General features: G+C 39.3%; 1 protein-coding gene across 1 annotated transcript in view; it reads right to left on the bottom strand.

Moving 5' to 3' along the window:
• The window catches only part of BLTP1 (bridge-like lipid transfer protein family member 1), a 141,818-nt gene that overhangs the window by 38,542 nt on the left and 82,045 nt on the right, over positions 1-21,231 (bottom strand). The window contains exons 49-62 of the mRNA XM_056855866.1: positions 18,554-18,604; positions 12,962-13,168; positions 12,092-12,330; positions 10,086-10,330; positions 9,437-9,542; positions 8,697-8,794; positions 7,656-7,841; positions 7,280-7,448; positions 6,791-7,002; positions 4,283-4,481; positions 3,645-3,704; positions 2,414-2,640; positions 1,646-1,846; positions 1,325-1,455 (exon numbers count right to left, since the gene is read on the bottom strand). Coding sequence (XP_056711844.1) covers positions 1,325-1,455; positions 1,646-1,846; positions 2,414-2,640; positions 3,645-3,704; positions 4,283-4,481; positions 6,791-7,002; positions 7,280-7,448; positions 7,656-7,841; positions 8,697-8,794; positions 9,437-9,542; positions 10,086-10,330; positions 12,092-12,330; positions 12,962-13,168; positions 18,554-18,604 — 2,331 coding nt within the window. The remainder of the gene's footprint in view (positions 1-1,324; positions 1,456-1,645; positions 1,847-2,413; positions 2,641-3,644; positions 3,705-4,282; positions 4,482-6,790; positions 7,003-7,279; positions 7,449-7,655; positions 7,842-8,696; positions 8,795-9,436; positions 9,543-10,085; positions 10,331-12,091; positions 12,331-12,961; positions 13,169-18,553; positions 18,605-21,231) is intronic.

Below are 21,231 nucleotides of genomic sequence, written 5' to 3'. Positions count from 1 at the left end.
TGGAGCGAAACATTGTTAAGTGAAAAAGAGTTAGTCCTTTTTCTTAATGTGTTGAAGATATAAGAATGTGTGGGTAGATGGGGTGGTTGAATGAAAATTTCCAGTAAGTAATAATTTTCTCTCTCTCAATGGTTCTGGGATATGGCAGTATTTACTTCTGAGAAATGCCTCTGAAGAATTACAGTACCAAGGGGAGGAATGTCTCTATGATCCTACAGACTGCCTGCCTTCTCCCATTTCCACTTAACATCTCAATGAAAACATGGAATAATGTATGCCCACTCAACTTAGCTAATGTGAAAAAGAAAACATAGGATGGATGAGAAAGAGAAACATCACACCAGAATTTAACCGACTAAGCCACTTACAGATGTATGCTGGAAAGAAATAAATGGCTCTCCCATTTAAAAAGCATTAATAAAATCCTGACACTAATGTTCTCAGCAATGAAGTAATCAGTAAAAGCAGATGTAAGTTAATTTACAGACAGCCCGGCAGCTGCAGAGAGGGGATTACTCACTATAGTCTTGGAGTTGAGGATTCTACAATGCAACAGTTTGGAGAGAGTACTGCCAGTAGCTACCTCTCCCTCCAAGACGGTGCCTGCAGCTTGAATTTCTACATGGTACACCATGATAAGCCACATGACCTGAGGACAGGTTTACTATAGTTGAGCTAGGGCTGGCCTGGCTGCCTCCAAACTCTTTTCCCGGGCCGGGGGGGGGGGAGCGGGGACAGAGAGAAACTGCAGTGGCACTGCTGTGGCATTTATGGTGCCGCTTCTGATAGCAATGTCACTCTCCATAAGCTGATGATATGAAGGAAGCGCAGCAGAATATTAACTACAATCCCTACAAGCAGAATATTAACTACAATTAACTACAATTAACTACAGAATATTAACTACAATGGGTGTTGCAACTGTAGGAGAGGCAGCTGTTTCTGCTGTGAGTACATGGGAAGAGAGTGCAGCAGCGTTACCTTTGCTGCTGACCAAACATGGCTTTTCTGGAACCATGAGAAACTTCCTTCCCTCAGTGTCATAATTATACAAAGGAACCTGCTTGCTAAAAAGAAGGGCTTTTCCTAGAATATCATCACACCCAAGAACCACTGAATGATTTTTGGCCTAATAACTGTGTGGGCTTGTTTTGCAACAATATGCTTATGATTTTCTGTAGGCAAAGCAGAAGCCCACTGATTTGGAAGCACAACAGAAATTATCTTTCAACATGAGGAATAAAATAATCAACAGTATTAAAGAAAGGCAAGGAAAACAGGTCACTTAAAGATTCTGAAAGGAAAAAGAATAACACATACTTACTTCAGATCATCAATTACTTTGGCTTGTTCATTCAGTTCCCTTATGTCTACTAAACGTTTGACATATTTTCTTCCTCTCTGCTCTCCTGTCTGGTTGTTAGATGTTCCCTGCCTCCTACACTCAGCATTCTCCTGTTAAAAAAAAGCATATATTTTCATTCCTTGTTCTCAGTGTCTATGTTTTAAAAAGCAGAACAGATTTTCCAGCACCAATCAAAGCAGCATGCAAAATCAGTTTTAAAAGAGGCCAGCTGATTCTCGATTTGCCAATGACCCACTAATTCCATCATTCACGTAAAGATACTCTGTATAAGCTACCTACATGTCCCCATGAGCAAGACCTGCCCGCTTTTAAGTGTGTACTGTTAGAATCAGTAGCGTCACTCCTCGCTGATCCCGACAGATATTCTACAGGAACAGAGTAACGTTGGCTTTTGGGGCTCAAACCCAGCAGGTGATTTACAATCCGCTGCCCAAATGTGAGCTTGTGTACATCAACACATAGAGGACCACCATCTGATTTCTAAATGATAATAAATAGCAAGGTTAATAATTCAGGAAGCCTTGATGTCTCAGTTCTCTTTATTGTCTGGCTTTTTTCTGAGGAATTCTGCAGATATTTGACCATTCTATCCCTTTGAACATTTCCAGGAGACTTGGGTTCCTGTAACTCTTCTAGGCCTACATATGCAACTTACTTCCTCCCTCATGTTAACTGAAAAGTACTGATGAAAACTGGAAGGACAGACACAATTCTTCCAGGATTCAACGGTCCTGGGCATTTCATAACTAAGCCCTTGACTATCTTCAGGTCAGCTGATCAGGTAACCAGAATTTGATGGAATGTGTAGAGTGACTTTGAACTAGGTCAAGATTTATTTATAGCCTTTGCAAGATTGAAAAAAAAATCACTATTGAATTGTCAGATTCCCCCAGTGGGATAGAATAAAAGCTAACAGCCTGGTCGTATGTTTAGTTGGATGTGAGCTCAACTGATCAAATCCTTACCCCTGAAACTTCAGCTATGTTTAGCTGCTATTTCACTTAGTATATTAGAATGACCTTAGGATATATTAATTAGTCCACTAACCATACTAACAGAGGGAGACATTGTATCAACTTCATCTTCATCAGACAGGTCAGCCATGTTAACAGAGTTAAGGTCAGCAATATCATCTAAATCTTCTTCTCCTGTCAACGTTGTAAGGGTATTTCCCAGAGCATTTAATCTTTTCCCAATGTTAGGATCCATGTGCACATCAATGCCACACATCTTCCACAACACATTAAGAGTCCATGTTCCAGCACTATTACTTTCTGTTTTAACAGGAAAAGGAACAACATGCTTTACCAAGAGATTCAAGGCATACTAAACCCAAAAGCAGGTATTTATTTAAACATTCATATCCCACCCTTCCAGCAATTTGTTTCCAGGGTGGCTTGCACAAAATTCTATTAAGATTACAATAAAAACATAGAATACATAAACTCACAATTCAAACAATGGCAATATGAAAATAATAACAGTATCCAAAAACATTTGGAAAGTAGCTCAAGACTTCTTTTCTCAAGGAAGCTGTAGATAGTTTAAAATATTACCACAGTTTACCAGAATCTGTAACAATTATTTGGTAAATGTTGCATCCTCATTGGTTTGGTACAAAGAGTTGCTGCCTTTTTGGTATGTTAAGCAAAAATCAAGGCAATACAGTGGTTATGTTTTAGTGACAAGAAAAGGAATGGATTCAGTTTCTGGAAGCATGCTAGAGTCCTGATGATTCTTCCAAGAGACAATGAAAATATTACTATTACTATTTTTTTTAAACATCTGTCTTGAAGTCTCTCACTTGATATTCCCTTTTATGGTTGAATAAAATGACAAGACACATTCTGAGATACTAACTACCTTTTCAGCTTACAAAAGACACCGGAACCCTGATTTTCAGCCACTTCCCCCCACTGTGAACCTTCAACTTTGCTGGTCTCAGAGGACCGCTGCAGAAAGCAGAAAGGAAGTTCCTCTGCCTCTAGCACAGCTCTGCTCACACTAAAAAGGATCCACACCACTGAAGCATATCATACCTTTTTACAATTTCTTTATTCATTTGTTAAGAGAAAACGGCAACAGACAGTAAAAAAAGGAAGGGGCAACAGATTGTAGCTAAAGAGAAGTTTGCCCAGTTAAAGACAAGAATGGAATGACTCATGAACACTGGAAAAGGAAAACCAAAGCTAGAGAATGAAACATTTTTGAATTATGATTGTTATGAAAAAAGCTGTTATTGTGTGTCACTGTAGATTCAATGTTGTAATAAACTTACCTGCAGCTGCCTGCCCTGTTGTCCTTGAACACACCTCATAGGTACCATCTGGAACTACACCTAAAAGTGGAACCAGCATACAGTGAATCTACCATTATACACTTTTTTTAGCTCAGATTTGCACAACTATACTTTTTTCTGCTATTTCAGAAAAACACACTATTAAGTTCTCTTTTAGGAGGAAGCACAGGTATTTGGACAGTTTCTATTCTAATTCTGAATTCCTAATTAACATTGTATTTCTCTGTAGCATAGGCAAAACTCTACATCTCTTTACTGATACAAAACTAGGGTGGTATAGGATTTTCTGTTTCTTTTATCTAAACAAGAATGGGCCCCGATCTGGATGGTCCAGGCTAGTCTGATCTAGTCAGATCTTGGAAGCTAAGTAGAGTTGAGCCCAGCTAGTACTTGGATGGGAGACCACCAAGAAAGTCCAGGGTCACTACGCAGAGGCAGGCAATGGCAAACCACCTCTGAACATCTCTTCCCTTGAAAACCCTACAGGGTCGCCATAAGTCAGCTGCAACTTGACAGCACTTTCCACCACCAAACATGGTGAAATCCAACTTATTCTCTTCCCGAAAATTCTGCAGAGATTAGCGGTGGCCAAGACAACAACAAATAGAAATGCTTACAAGCGTTCATGACTAGATCTCCATGTATTTCTGGCTTCCAGTCATCCCAGGTTGTTTCAAAGCCGTCAGCAAAACGGATACAGAAGTTTTTAAAATGACCTTTGCTAACCAGAGATTCTGAAGAGCAGGCGGTAATTAAAGTGCTTTCAATGGTCAAGACTAATGCAGAGCCTGTGTCCAAATCAGCTGAGTGGTTAGACTGTTTATAAAATAAAAAAGCAAAGCAGCTCCTGTAATTCTGTTTATTTCAGTCACCAGACAATTGTAGTGCAGATATTTACAACTAGGGGTACTGATTTCTCAGTCAGTCAATCTTTAATACTGTTCTGTCATAGTATACAAACACACAAACATCCCCAACTGACATCAAAAATTACTGTAGAATAACTGGGTTTTATTCCTTCCCAAGGGGTTATGGGCAAGGATCAATCAACAATGGGCTACTTGGGACCTCTTTTACTACTAATCCCCAGGACGCATGCACCAGTTACATTACAACAGTGGATAAACTTTCAATGAAGCCTAAACTATGCAAAAAAGGTTTTGCTCCACCTTTAGGGGTTTTAACAATAAGGAGGCAATTCTTTATTGGTTATTTTCTTTATAGCAGCATAATGTAGTTTTATTAAACACTGCGCTACAATAAAACAGTTTCAGACATTAATGAGCAAACTAGCACATGTAGAGATCCACGCACAGCACAAGTCTGGAAAATTTCCAATGTAATATGAACTCATGGGACTACTGGAAACATCTAAATCACTCACTGTCAGCTACATTCTATTAAACATGGGGAAATACAGCTCATCAGATGTTGTGATTGAGATAACACTTATTACTTACATAGTACTTATTCTGTGTTTCTTTCTGTCCCCCAAAATTAATCTTGGGCCCCTGCCTCTGAATCTGTACCAATATTAAAAGCATTATATTTATATATTTTGGTTATTGGTTTCAAAAGTTCTAAAGCATAACAGGATATGCACTGTACTCAAAATGCTGCATCACTTAAATATTGGCTTGAGTTGTATTGTATAATACAATTTATAGTATACACCATAAAATCCTAATTGTTTAGTTTTCAGCAGTTAATTTGGAGTTTTCCAACCCGCATGACACTAGGGGGGTTACCGCACTTGTATTCCCAGCGATGTATTAAGAGTTTGAAAACGTTATAAAAAATACTGTTCGCACTTTCTATGTATTCCCACCAATGTATTAAGAGTTTGAAAACGTTATAAAAAATACTGTTCGCACTTTGTTTAGCCCCTTTAGCTGTGAAGACATCTTCCAACCATTTATAAGCCGTGGTATCCAAAAACCCTTTTAAAGCAATGTTTTTTATAACATTTCCAAACTCTTAATACATTGCTGGGAATACAAAGTGCGGTAACCCCCTAGGTCTCATATGGAGCAGTCCTAAACAGGCCTACTTGGAAGTAAGTCCCATTCTATTCGATTAGGCTTATTCCAGCGTTTTTAGGGTTGCTGCCATAAACAATTACATTTTGATGGTTCCACAACATTAAGAAACAGTTTAACAACTTTCAATTTTATTTCCATTTATTAAACAATATGCTACCTTTTGCTGAAAAGGTTTAAAGGTATTTCAATTACAAGGTAACATTATGCAGCGTCAATGGAGACATTTTATACTATTGTGCTCTAATTTGCAATCACCAGAAGTGGAACATATGTCTGTTATTTATTTTATCTATTTGAGCTTTTAACTATTTATATACCACCTCAAGAAGGTTGGCTATGATGGAGCAAAGATTATATAGATAAATAAAAACAGAATTGTCCTATATAACTGTTCTCAGATGAAGTGAGAGACATAGACTGTGCTACCTATTCCTTTCTTGAATTAAATGGCACAAATAAAACTTGTTCTCATATAGATTTCCCCCCTGTTGCAGGGACTCAAATGTTCTTTATTAAATAAGATCTTCACATATGTTCAGTTGCAATGTTATAATCCTTTTAGATCAAAATGGCAATAATAGCTACTAAATAAAGTTGTATATTGTTCATGGCTACTATTAGGTATGTAAAATATAAAGATTAAGAGAGTACTAAATATTAAGCAAATAGTTTTAAATTTATTATATTCAGGTAGTAGGGCAGGATGGAAATTTTCTAAATAAATAAAATGAATAGTAAATAAAATTCTACAGTGAAGAAAATATTTTGATTTTTAAATGAATGTATTGTAGACTTTTTTGGACAAGTTCATTTTTACAATATTTAACGAACATGTTAGAAGCATTTCTAGAACTGAAATTTTTCTCTCTCTCAAAATTTTATATACTTTAAGTGCTCCAATGTGATTGAGACAAACTGTTAGTTTATTAGTATTTTGAAGTTCACATTGTTAGCCTCAAAATATTAGCTTGGCATTTCAAATTATAGCATTAATACAGTATTAAAACTTCATGAAGTCTGTAAGAGAATTTTATAGATGCAGATAAATTGTTGCTTCAATAAAAACCATCTATTCTTCAATACCTGTGGTGCGTTTGTGATGGGCAGGCAAATCCCTAAATCATTAACTGTTAACTGAAGAAAGAGCGTCCCAAATGCTTGAGCAGATGTCTGCTGGATTCCAGGTAACATGTCAACTATTTCCTTCGTAGCCATATGAATGTCTTTATGCAAGGCCAGTCTCTGTTCATTCCAGTTGTCATAAGCAGCCTTGTAGTTCAGCCAGAAAAGCACAGCTTGGTAGAGGAAAAAATGATTTGCACAATGTTAGATCGAACATGTGCAGAAAGTCACCTTGGTTATAGCAATAATAAGTTGTGCCTTAGACGAACTAGGAACATACATGTGTCTCAGTTGTGTTATACTTCCTAAGTACAATCAAGAACAATGGCAGTATATTTCCTGCAATTTTGATTTTTTTTTATTCAAATAAACCCATATTCCTGCCCAAATACTGTTATTCAGAATGCACTTCTATCTAGATACAACAACGGACACAAGGACTAGCAGTACCTCTATCAAAGGCCACAGGCTGAGCAAAAACAATCGGTCTGTTCAAAGTGATGAGCACGGCTTCACGATCCGACGAGCCGCTGATTTCCTCTCTGAGGGCATTCCTTAATCCAATTCTAGTCTTAAAATAAGCAACCTGATGGAAGTCTGATCCAGCTTCTTCATAAACCTTCAGATATTTCGGAAATATTAAACATGAGAGTTTAACATAACAAACGACCAAACTTGACATCATAGAAACAAAATAAAATTCAAGGGGGGAGGTTGTTCATTTCCACTCAATGTTTTACAGAACTGTTTTTGTCACCTCCCTTTTAACCTTACTTTGAGTACCATACAAAGTGTGTGATGTAAAACTGTCATTCTAGGAACTCACCTGATGCTTAACTATTTGTCCTAACGCAAGATTCAAGTCCACTTGGCATTTACCAAAGAGCTTCAAGTAGCTGCTGCTACCAGGCATTGCTTTTGTTTGTATTCTATTTGAGAGCTCCAGTTCTATCAATCCTGTTTCAAATCTTACGGCCCTCATTGATGGTGTTGTGGCTGTCACCTGGATACCCTGATAAGGAAATTTTAAAAAAAAACACTGAAGGTGTGCTTCAGAGGTCTCGCGAACACTTTTTAAATAAAGGTTAGCAATAAGATTTCTGACTTTCAGCAGATTTTATGAAAAAGAAATCACCTGTTTGCTATTTTAAGCTAAACAGACAGATTCTTAAACATGTCTCATTTGATGGCAGATTGCTTACGAGATGATCTTTTATAGTAAGAAGAGAAGTAAAAAGACTTTGCAGTTTCTTGCATTTTTAGTTTTTCCTAAACTGGAATAGGCCAGCTACCAGCCCCATTGCCAAGAACCGATGGAGCACAGAGAGTAGACAGGCATCCTTTCACTATACCTAGAATGAGATCCCTATAAATGATACTTCAATGGTTCATTTATTGTTACGGCCATTGGCCAGCATAAAATAACAAAGCAGTGCAAGTACCTATATAACATTAGTAAAAATAACACTAAAAAGGGAACATAAAAATACAGTAAAATAACGATAATTCAATGGTTATTTATACTAGTTGATAATTGTTGTAAGCTACTTAGGAAGCCAATTGTTTTAGTTGAAAACTGAGGTAGAATACAACATAATTTTTTTAAAACAAATAAAGAACTATGACTAAATCTTAGGCTAAAAGCAGAAAACTAGGGATCTGTTACCTGTGGAGAAGTAAGGCAGACAAAGAGCAAGAAATGCCCTCCTACTGAGAACCAGTTAGTTTAGTACCTGACGCAGGACATAGCCTGTTTGCTATGGCTCAAAGATTGATCAGATGCATAATCATGATTTTGAAATGGAAAAAAACCTCAAAAAGTTACCACTAGTCACACAGTTAAGAACACAAGAGATGCAAAAAATACCTTAAACTGCAGACTTAAAGAATAGAGGAGAATCTTTGGCTTCTCTCCATCTGTTGTTCCATCGTGTTCGTTCCAAAGAGGAATAGGTTGCTCCCCTCCTGCAAGGATATTTAATGTAGTTCCAGAATTTTACTAAGGATTACACATTTGCACATAATCTATAAATGAAACCTATGTGTGGTGTAGTGGTTAGACTGTTGGACAAAGATTTGCAAATGCCAGATTTCCCAGTTTGCCATGGAGGCTTGCTTGGTGACCTGGGGCCAATCATATACTCTCAGCCTTAACCTACCTTACAGGGTTGTTGTGAGTATAAAATGGAGCAGAGGAGACCAATGTAAGCTGCTTCGGATCCCCACTGGGGAGGAAGACAGAGTATAACTGAACAAATATGAAGAAGCCTTGAAGAAGGCTTCTTATTCTGAAGTTAATCTTATAAAAGAGGGGCAAGATTTAAAAGTTCAAAAAAGTATCGCCTGTTTTCTCTGGCACAAACTTGATGATTTTTTGCTTCATGTCCACCATTAAACACTGGGTTGGTTTCAATCAGCGTTTTTGCTTGTGAAACAAATTACTAAAAATCCTACATTGAGGATTATGGGACCTGAATAAACAAAAGCCATGTAGGATGGTGGCTGTAAGTAAGGTGGGGAATTGTGGGAGATCCAGCAGAAAAGATGACTCGATCTAACCTACTAGCAAGTAAAATTTTAGTTGAATTCCAAAGCCATGACTCTTACCTGAAACCTTCTGTATTACTTCATTGACCTCTTTCATAAATACCTTCTGCACAAAAACTAAATGGTTCAAAAGATCTGTTGTAAGATTATGTTCAAAGGAACCAACCTGCCATAGAAAAAGAGGTCTCTTCAGATTAGGCTTATCATGAAAGAATGCGTGATAAAACTGGCTTCAAGCAGAGAGCAAAAACATTTCAAAATTTATTCCAGCACTAAAACATTCCCACTCCAAGTAAACCAGATCAAAAATTTGTTAAGACAAGTTTCTACTAAAAAGGTGTATGCAAGGAGCTACATGGTAGCTTCAGTCTTACATTATAGCGGTGGTTCTCAACCAGTGCTATGTGTTCTGCTGGTCGGAGACAGGGTTTCCATAACTATTACTAAAAATTTGTGAACCTTAATGATATAAATAATAACAGAACACCTGTAAACATATAAATGTCCTTCTCAGAAAAAGCGGCCTTTTTTCTATCATGGTATGACGCAGCTTCTTTGACAGAGTGATTACTGGAATGTAAGATATAAAAGGCTGTGAACCCCTGTGTTATAGTATCACAACACAAATACTGCTACCTGCAGAAACAACTGTTAATTCACATATATAATAAATGAACTTTCTGAAACAGAGGTAGTCTTGAATACAAACCTCAGCTACACAGCGCAAGTAATTTCCCTGGAGATAATAACCCTGCTTAGTGGGTAGCTCATCAATACTCCATGTCTGATCTGTATAGCTGTCATGCTCCTCCATGATGTATTTACCCGACATGGTTACAGGAGGAAGGTTAAGACTGGCTGACGGAGGAATACTAGACATATCAGTGGCGGAGACTTTAGAAGTAAATCGCAACCTGTGATTTGGCAACTCAAATGTAAATCTGGTTTGTGCACCTGTGAAACCAAGAAATATGCCTGTATTTAGTATTCTATATTAACAATACAAATAACTACACGAACAGCCACTCACTTTCTGCTTCACTGGTCAGTGCTACCCATTCTCTCTCTGCAAGCAGCTCAGTTAAACTGGCCCTGTATTGTGGGGGGGGGGGGAGTTTAAGAACATAAGAAAGGCCATGCTGGATCAGACCAAGGTCCATCAAGTCCAGCAGTCTGTTGACACAGTGGCCAACCAGGTGCCTCTAGGAAGCCCACAAACAAGACAGCTGCAGCAGCATTGTCCTGCCTGTGTTCCACAGCACCTAATATAATAGGCATGCTCCTCTGATCCTGGAGAGAATAGGTATGCATCATGACTAGTATTCATTTTGACTAGTAGCCATGAATAGCCCTCTCCTCCATGAACATGTCCATTCCCCTTAAAGCCTTCCAAGTTGGCAGCCATCACCACATTCTGGGGCAAGGAGTTGCACAATTTATGTGTTGTGTGAAGAAATACTTCCTTTTATCGGTTTTGAATCTCTCACCTTCCAGCTTCAGCAGATGACCCTGCGTTCTAGGATTATAAGAGACTGAGAAAAGCGTCTCCCTGTCCACTCTCTCCATACCATGCATAATTTTATAGATCTCTATCATGTCTCCCCTTAACCACCTTCTTCCCAAGCTAAACAGCCCTAAGCATTTTAACCGCTCCTCATAGTTTCTCTCATCCCAAACCAGATTGTCACCAAACTTCACTTGGGGTCAAGATACCATGGTTGAACTTCAGCAAATATGGACCACAGTGAAACTGCTGGAAATTCGGACACTTGATCGTATGCCTCCAATATCCATGTGTTTTTTCCCCCAACATTTGAATGAAGATATGCATTGCAAAGGGGTTTTCAATATCACAATATAGACAGTGAATAATCAATACTTTCCAAATTACAAAAAAGGGGAGTTCTGTCCGCTTAAAGTCTCCAGAGAAAACCACTAGTATTAGTCTTTGCATAAAGTGAGATGTCTAATAGGATGTTCCTCAGAGATTGAAGTCATAACCAGGAGGAATCCATGTTTCTTTACCCATGAGCAAAGACATAAAGCACCCAGCAGGACTTATGTCTTTTTTTCTGTTAATCTGGCCCATTCCTCGAGCCTTGGCACATTAGGAGTTGATTTTGCTGTACTCTCAAGTTCCAAAACAAATTCCCCAGCAATGCTGCTGTTAGGGAATGACAAGATCCAAAAACCTGAGTATGCAAAGTTTGTCATGAATTAGTCTGGCTTGTAAACAAAAGCAGTATTTCTAACTGCAACCATTGATGACCTAGAGTTATTCATAAATATCTGACAATAATATAGATTCTGCACTCTCATTCAAATTTCTGATACTGACTACAATGTTTGAACATTTGTGTTTTGCCGTGTCCTTCCACCCAGAGAAACACTTGACATGTCTCTCCAAACATCCCTTCGTGCCACACACATACACAGTTTAGATTATGGATGGGAGTCATTGAAAGAAAGCAGTCAAAAATCTATTGGAAGCATCCTATGTTTTTTAATCACCCATTAAAAGTAGAATTATTACATGTAATATAAGTGGAATTTGAAGCAACAAGAGATATAATGTATGTGAATCCTTGCGGGTGCCTGTATTTATGCTCCCTTGTTGCTATTTTACTATGCCAATAAAGGTGTCTGAATCTGATAATGTGATATTCCTTATCTTTCCTAAAAAGAGATCTATGAAGTGTTGTGGAACACCGTTACCTGTCATTCCATGGCTTCTCATTCTTCCCATCTTGTACTCGGCTTTTAAGGATGGCAAGAGAGCTGCTCCAATAGCAATTCCATCAATCATGGCACTGAATTTAAGAACAATGGGCTTCTTCTCCAAGCCTTCAGGCAACTGTGGAAATTCATTGGTTTCAACAGGCGTCTGGTTCACACTTGTAGGCGTCTTTTCTGCAGGTAATGGTGTTGCAGTATCTTCTTTTGTAGGCTGGGGTCTGTTTATATTTTAAAAAGGTAATGCACCGGGTCAATATTGTCCCATGGGGTGACATCATATCACGATGTTTACTAGGCAGACTATGTTTACAGGGTAGTTTGCCATTGCCTTCCCCCCCCCCAAAAAAAACCCCCAAAATTATTAGACACCACAAATGTTGGGTCCCGGTTGCCTGATTACAATATATAATATTGTCACGACCATGCAAATTTACAAGAAAGAAATATAAATCACAGCGAGTATGGCGAAATGTAATAGTAACACAAAAAGTCGGTGTCTTATGCGTATTTACTAAAAAGGACTTAGCTACCAATAGTAAACTGCTGATAACAGCATCAGGTTGCACATAACAAGGCACTGGAAATACCACAACATCTGCAGAAAGCATAAATTGTACCAACGCTAGCGTATAAATTGCTGCTAACGAACAAAAGAACATACAATATTGAACCCCAATACGATACAGCTTAAATACACTATAACTGTAGAAACAATAAACATTGAATAACAGAAAATAAATATACAACCAGTTCAGCAGTCAGAGATGATGTAAACCACAATCCAAAAAAATCCATGCAAATTTACAGGCAGTGTCCTAAACGGCAACCTGTCTCAATTAAAATACTCACATGGTAGATGGCTGTCTGATGAGGTCAGAGATCTGTTTTGAGAGCTGATGAGAACTCCGCACCATCATGCTGTGAAGGGTAGCTGGATGCTGAGGAATGTTGATGCTAATAGCACCTACTTTGAATACTGCAGCATTATTTGTTTTCAGCCCCCTTTGGGCACTGTAAAGTGCCTGTGATTTGGCAATGCTGCATTTCACCACCGTTCTAAGAAGAAGAAAATGGTCATTTATATTTTTTTAAATAATTTCTAAATGCGGAAAAATATTTTGCATCACTAATGAATGACAATAAACCAAGTCAGATAATTTATTAGCCATTTCAGGAAGCATAAAAGCCGTGCTTAATTCGTAAAAACATGACATACAAGATTCTGAAAAGCCTGCTCATCAAATCCAGAAAACTGGATTACATGAAGTTATGCGCCGGTAACTCAAAAGTTCAAGAAGTTTATACTTTTGGCAAGCCAGACGGTACAAATGATCAGTTATTACATTGCGGGAGATTTCAAATCTACAATTTTAACCTGCTTTTTTTGAAACAGGTGCTGTGAGCAAATACCAGCCAAAGACGATCTCAAATTAAGCACGGGTAAATGGAAGCCTATTGTCAGTTTGTACAGTCATTGTATTTAACAAAGTATATGGCCATGCACAGCAAAATAATTTTAAGCACCACAAAAAACCAATACAATTATGAACAGGAAACCACCTGCACACAAACATCATGCATCTCTCTACATATGATTTTATTCTATTTCATTTATGAACAATTTTTGCTACTGGCTACTACTTGAGAAGTTTTGCAATCATCTAACTTGAAGCAAATCATTTCTTTATGTAGCAGAATACACTAACAATTATCCTATCCTCACAACACACAAGCTTTTAATGACCATCTTATTATATTACCGCTGTGAGCAGAATTCACAAAAATGCACTGCATTTTTTAAAAATGTTACGACAAAAGATCAAATACTTGATTATGGTTTGAATATACCTGATAGTGGATATATTCGAATGACACCCCTCTCCCATCCCTTACTCAAACTTAATTGTACGTTTTCATAGCTCAGTGAGTAAATATCCATACCTTCAACCTAATTTTAAGCACATGAGATCCAGCAAAATCACTGCCAGAACTTCCATTATCGGCTCTGGAAAATGGAAGTTCCTCCTTTTGCCAGTTCAAAGACAGCCCCTGGAGCCTCATGTGCTTCCAAGTCTTTTGAATTGCAGCCATCGGGTTAGATCCAACCAACTTTTTCAGATGTGAAAAAGGGAGGAAAGGGTCCAATTTGACATGAAAAATGATGTTGGGAATCATGGGATCTACATGGACGAAAGCCATATGGGTAGTCATAAGGAGAGGAACTAGCAAGATTGAGCAAAAAAAGCTGACAGCATCCCACCCATTATATGAAAGTCCCAAAGATTTCATTAACATTCACCATGCACTTAGTTGAAACAGTTGCTTTTAAGTTGCCTTGCTCAGAGACCTCTATTTGAAAGAATGACCCAACCATTTTTTCTATGCATTGTTTTTGTAAGTCTCATACTCAAGGTCACTTAAAAATCTCTTATTTACAAACTCTTATTTACAAACTATTTACAAATCTCTTATTTACAAAGGGGCATTTCTGCTCAACTACTGGATCAGGGGTCCCCAACCTTTTTGAGCCTGTGGACACCTTTGTGGAATTTTGAGAAGGAGTGGTGAGCACAGCCCAAAATGGCTGCCACAGGAGGTGGAGCCAATCCCAAAATGACTGCCATAGGATTTACACTTCCTGGGCAGAAGGCAAGTTTGAAAATCCAAGTTCATTCTGTAGACCTTAAAGACTGACAAACTGCTTGTAGAATCATAGAATCGTAGAGTTGGAAGGGGGCATACAGGCCATCTTGTCCAACCCCTTGCTCAATGCAGGATCAGCCTAGAGCATCCCTGACAAGAGATTGTCCAACCTCTGCTTAAAGACTGCCAGTGAGGGGGAGCGCATTGTTATATATGCTGTTTTCCAGAGTGGGGAGTGCTGCAATCAGGATTTTGTTACTGGTGGATTAGTGACACTCTTGTAAAATAGAAATTCAAAAGGAAGGTTATATTGGCCAACACGTTTCTATAGCAGGAAGCCCATTTCTTCCAAGTGCAACTAAAATATACAGCTTCCTCCATATCAGGCTCAAGCTAGGGATCATCTGCACATTACAAAGTCCTCGTGTCACTGGGGAACAACAAAAGCAGTTTGAAATATTGTCGAAGGCTTTCACGGTCAGAGTTCATTGGTTCTCGTAGGTTATCCGGGCTGTGTAACCGTGGTCTTGGTATTTTCTTTCCTGACGTTTCGCCAGCAGCTGTGGCCGGCATCTTCAGAGGAGTAACACTGAAGGACAGTGTCTCTCGACTGTCCTTCAGTGTTACTCCTCTGAAGATGCCGGCCACAGCTGCTGGCAAAACGTCAGGAAAGAAAATACCAAGACCCCGGTTACACAGCCCGGATAACCTACGAGAACCAAAAAGCAGTTTGCATCCCACATGCAGTAGGAGTTTTCTTCCTCCTCTCCACACACTGACTCTGTTTGTGACCAAAGCGCAGGAAGAAGCAGCTTAACTCCTCCCCCCCTGTTCTTGCATATGATAATCATCCAGCGGAGCTGTTATCAGCTTCATTGTAAAATTTATGTGTAAGTAACATGATTTTAACATAGGAGCCAACAGCAGTTCCACCAGGTAGTTTACAGATGTGAAAGCAGGGGGGAGAGGCTAAAATTGCTTCTCCCTGCCTGCTTTGGCCACAAGCAGAAAAGAGCTGGTGTGTGTTTGTGAAGCAGAAAACTCCCATCACATGTCTGATGTGAAGTCCTCATAGTGTAACTCTATGAACACAAGGACTTTGTAATGTGTAGACAAGCACAGGTTGTCTTACGGATTCTGGGGCCTTGGGCAGAAAGTCTAAGATTGGGTGCCAGAATCACTGCCACTCTGCTGCCCTATCCCACTGGGGCCATGCACCTGGGCGAGATGGGCAGGAGCCACCGTTGCCACCAAAAGCCAGATGTTCAAGACCGAGATAGGGCAGCTGCCAGCAGGAGCCTGCTCTTCTTCATTCCCCCTCCTTGTGGGGGGGGGGCAGGGCTGTTGGCAGTTGCCCCTCCCAAGCACAATGCCTAAGACATCTGTGCCTGTTGCTAAGCCCACCCCTGTAAATAAACCCCCAAGAGTGTTCTTCAATCTACTACTGCACTCCGGCCTTCATGAATCAGTAATGGCTATGAGTTCTTCCAATCCCCTCTGTTGCGGATCTCTCTCCTTCCTAGAGACTTGCCAAAGGCTGCGCATAAACCTCTTCCAGAAATAACATAAAATGCGTTGATTTTAGTTGGCTTTTAGTAGACAATGACAGATTTTTATTCAAATTCCGCCCTAATACATGTTAAATGGGTAGGATTCAGCAAAATCAACAGGAGAAAGAACACAGCTGTTCGCTGCATTCCTTTCCCCCAGAAATCCCTTCTGATCCCGGGAAAGCTGATTCCTGGGTTTGCAGGACTAGCATGGCCTAAGAGCGATGAAGGTTAAGGGGGCTGCAGCAAGGAAGGTGATAAACTCATCTGTCCTCTCAATAGAGCTGCACTGCAGAAGGAGGGGGGCAATTTCACCTTTCCCTCTCCTCACTGCAGCCTCCCCCAAACCCAGGTGGCTGTCAGTCCATGCCGAGTTCCAAGACCCCAGGAATACTTTCCCAGGGTTGAGACAGTTGGAGGTGGTGCCTTCCACTGACAGCTCTACTGGAGTTAATCCTAACTTTGTTATCCATGCTAACTCTGAGATGTTCCAGCTCACAATTTTAGCAAGTAAATAAATGAGCACAGCCAGTTTGGTTTGTTTTTAAATATTCAGTCCTTCCTATCAGAATGTGGGCCACTGTAGCCTCAGTACTGCACTGTGCTGGGCTACCTCAGATAATTTCAGAGCATGCCAGCTGCTTTGTGATACTGGTTAATCGCCATGAGCAATTATACAAGGATCTTTTCACATATGATTTTTTTTAAAAATAACTGCTTAATAATTCTAAATGAGGTTGCCTAGAACCTCCTTAGCTACGGCAGCTAAAAGAAATCATCCCACAATTATGAATAGACTCTTTTATAAGAAATAAAGCAAGACTCCCAAGCTATGATTTGATTTTACAGTTAAGATTGAGTGTACCTAAACTTTTGGAAGGTATATACCATTATACGGCATAGAAGAATTTTATCAAATATTATGGAAGCAAACCCTTTATAATACAAAATGTGAAAGATCGAGCAAACAAAAATAATGAACGGCATCTGTAAACCTTCAGTAAACAACTAAAAACCATGCAAATTATTCCCTGTAAATCCCTAGGCGAAGAGAAGCCCCACATACTATATCCAGAACAGACCAGAACGAGGATGTGGGTGGTTTTGGGCCTACTTTGGAAATCATTCTGCCCTGCTAAAATGTGGATTTCCAATCTAGAATTCAGCTGGGGCACAGTTCATCCTCAACCCTATTTAAGACTGTTTTTGCAATATAAGAGTTTAAAATACTATTTAATTTCCTTCTTTTCATTTTAAAAATCTGTGCCCTTCTTCTATGACAAAGCAATTCAAACGCATTCTGTATTAAATGCTGGATGTGACCCCTCCCCCATCAACCAACACAGACTAGGATTTGGAAGAACTGGGTTTGAATTCACACTCCACCATGGTAGCTCACTGGGTGATCGTGGCCCTATCATTCTCTCTCTGCCTAACCTACCTCACAGGGCTGCTGTTTTAAGGGTGAACAGAGAGCGATATTGGAAGCTGCTTTGGGTCCCTACTCAGAATGTGTGACCTTGGGCCAGTCACAGTTCTCTCAGAACTCTCCCAGCCCACTCAGAGGCAGGCAATGGCAAACCACCTCTGAACACCTCTTGCCTTGAAAACCCTATGGGGTCACCATAAGTTAGCTGTGACTTGACACAAACATAAATATAAACAAACACTGGCCCTATTTTCGACCACAGCAATATGGGCTTTCTGAGGCATATACTAAGCTACCAACTCACACAAGAGATTGTTGCATTCAGGGAGAGCCATTAACAATATGTCAACGGGGAGCAAGCTTGCATAACTTAGCAGAAATGCAGGTAATTAAAATCAGACTAATTGGCTTATGTGGTCACCATAGTTTGTATTAGATTATTTATATACTGCATTTATACGCCATTTTCTTCAATTGTGAAACCCAAGGCAGAGTGCACAGGATTACCAGTTTATCTCCCATCCAAGCACATACCTGCTTATCATGTGCCCAGCATACCCTGATCCATATTAAACGTCATTTGCAACTGTAGGAAAGAAGCTACCAGCAAGGCTACATTAAAAACAAAAGTCTAGCAACTACCTTCTGTCCTGATGTTTCTAATCTAAGCTGATTAGTATATTATATCAACTATTCTGTTTTTCCAGAACATTCACTATAATTAAGGAACAGCTGGGTACATTTCAAGACAATCAAATGCATCCTAACTATACCACACACAATGCTAATTGCAAGCCATTTAAACGTAATGCGACATACAGAAATTCTTGTTTGGCTGTGCTTGTTGGTGATGTAGGGAAATCCTCCAGTCTACAGGTGAAGATTGGAGATAGCAAAGAAACAAAACAAAGCAAAAATAAAGAATAAATAGTCATGCAGAAGAAATTAGTCAGGTATTTGTAACCCACAATATGTCCAATAAATTGACCTCTCATAGGCAAGGGAGCAATCCTTACAAGGATTTGCCCCTTTATTTCAATACAGATAACATCTATGATTGCATAAAGGGATCTGTATATAGACGCAGTTCCCTTTCTATTGAAGCGAATTCCTGTAGGAGCACACATTGACAGAAGCAGAAAATTCACACTTTTAAGGAAATTTTAAACAATGCAGAAAAGTTGTTTCAGAAAAAAGGATCCATCAGTTAGCTGTTTTCGTGGTGTTTCAAATCTTTCAGTTACAAATATTTTAATAACTAAAATAGCATACTGAGGGTTATTTTGGCAGTTCTGAAAAAAGTATATTTCGTTTAGAAAGAATGCTTTATAGTATCTTGCTATTCTAATTTAGAAGGATCACGTGGAAGAAAAAAATTCATGCACTTTCAGCTCAGTTGTGCCAAACATTAGAAAAGTGGATCAATTAGGCAAAGCTGTCAAAGGTGGCATTCATGCACAAAATGTGAAGACATCTGTATTAACATCAGATGTTAATTGTAAAAGATGAAGTAATTAGTATTGTGCAACAAAGCAACTTAAACATTCTCTGAAAAGATATGTTTCGTGTATGAAGCATCCAAGATAAAAGTCAACTGCTGTTTTAATAACTTTCCATAGATGGTTCAGTGGCTCTATCACAATTTGGGTTGGCTCCTGCCAGTCTGTTCCACTGGCACTGGTGCCCTGCTCCAGTGTAGGAGCCTCCTCTGCCGGTGGAAGAGCCTGTTGCATCAGCAGGAGGCCTCGAACACAGAAAGAACAAGACCGCAGAACACACTTGATAGGATTCAACCCAGTATTAACATTCTTTATTATAATAAAGCTGCAGAGCTCATGAAATTATAGATCACAAAATTCACACAGAAATTTGCCCAGTAACCACATATTAGTGAGAATAATAATAATAATAATAATAATAATAATAATAATAATAATAATAATAATAATGTGTTCAGTAGAAAAGAAAGGGGAGAGAAAACAAGAGGCACAGTTAGGATAAATTCACAATGAATGTAAGATGGGCAAAGGGCAAAATGCTCAGGGGTTGTCAGAACCTGCCCTGGCCTAGCATCTCTCAGATCCATTCATGCTCATTTTAAGCCAGGACAGATCCATAGCTGAGTGGGTTCTGGCTCTTCAAGCGCTCAGCTGCCACTCCAGTTTCTGAATTTGTGCACAGCTCCTGTGCGGATGGGGTCTAAGTGGCCAGCCCTTAGCCCAGTGGCTCAGTGACTGACCAAAAGCGCTAGCTAAGCTGTATACAGCACAGGGTCATTATTTCTCATCTTTATTTTAGATTTATAAAAGGTGGCTTCCATGATTATTCCAAATATAGATGTGAATAGATAATCTACGAGATTCCAGCCACTTCATGCTGTGCAGTAGCTATTTATTAATACTACCCAACCTTGTGTGTGTGTGTGTGTGTGTGTGTGTTAAATGCCGTCAAGTCGTTTCCAACTCATGGCGACCCTATGAATGAAAGTCCTCCAAAATGTCCTGTCTTTGAGAGTCTTGCTCAGATCTTGCAAATTGAAGGTTGTGGCTTCCTTTATTGAGTCAATCCATCTCTTGTTGGGTCTTCCTCTTTTCCTGCTGCCCTCAACTTTTCCTAGCATGACTCTTTTCCAGTGACTCTTGTCGTCTCATGACGTGACCAAAATACGATAGCCTCAGTTTAGTCATTTAGTCATTTTAGCTTCTAGGGTCAGTTCAGGCTTGATTTGATCTAGAACGCACTGATTTGTTTTTTTGGCAGTCCACGGAATCCGTAACACTCTCCTCCAACACCACATTTCAAAGGAATCTATTTTCTTCCTAACAGCTTTCTTCACTGTCCAGCTTTCACACCCATACATAGTAATAGGGAATACGATGGCATGAATTAATCTAGTCTTGGTGGCCAGTGACACATCCTTACACTTCAAAATATTTTCTAGCTCCTTCATGGCTGCCCTTCTCAGTCTCAGTCTCCTTCTGACCAAACCTTAGTAATGTTTAATATTATTTGTCCCTGAAGATCATTTGTGGGTGCAGTTACATACCTAAAAGGAAGACATGGGAACTCATGGAAGACATCTCTTTGTTAGTGGCATTTCTCTCTTGGTTTTCTTGCACACAGCTTTCTTGAAATTCAGTTAAATTAATTATCTAAGAAAGCAGTATTGTCCCTCATGGTATATTATTTCGGCCTTCCAACTGGTTAGAGAATCCTTATCAACTTTTTTTACTTTGCTCTTACTGAATTCCTTTATTTTGTATCCAGCAACAATATTTTAACTTTCTTACAGCTTTTCTTTTTAGCCTGGGTAAACGCACTACCTTTGGCAGAAGCAGTGGGCCGTTATGCAGGAGTCCCTCGAGCCCAGAGATCCTGTCCATGCGGAAGAGCAGACATCGACTCATTAACTCATTTTTTTCTTTGGTTGTGATTTATATTCCGCTCAAAGGGCTTGCTTTATATCACCTCCTGCTGCTAAGTTTCCTGTCTGCTGG

This window comes from Euleptes europaea, chromosome 9 (genome assembly GCF_029931775.1).
Source record: "Euleptes europaea isolate rEulEur1 chromosome 9, rEulEur1.hap1, whole genome shotgun sequence".
Lineage (NCBI taxonomy): Eukaryota > Metazoa > Chordata > Lepidosauria > Squamata > Sphaerodactylidae > Euleptes > Euleptes europaea.
The sequence above is the reverse complement of the archived record's forward strand: the minus strand, read 5'-3'. Positions and strand labels throughout refer to the sequence as shown.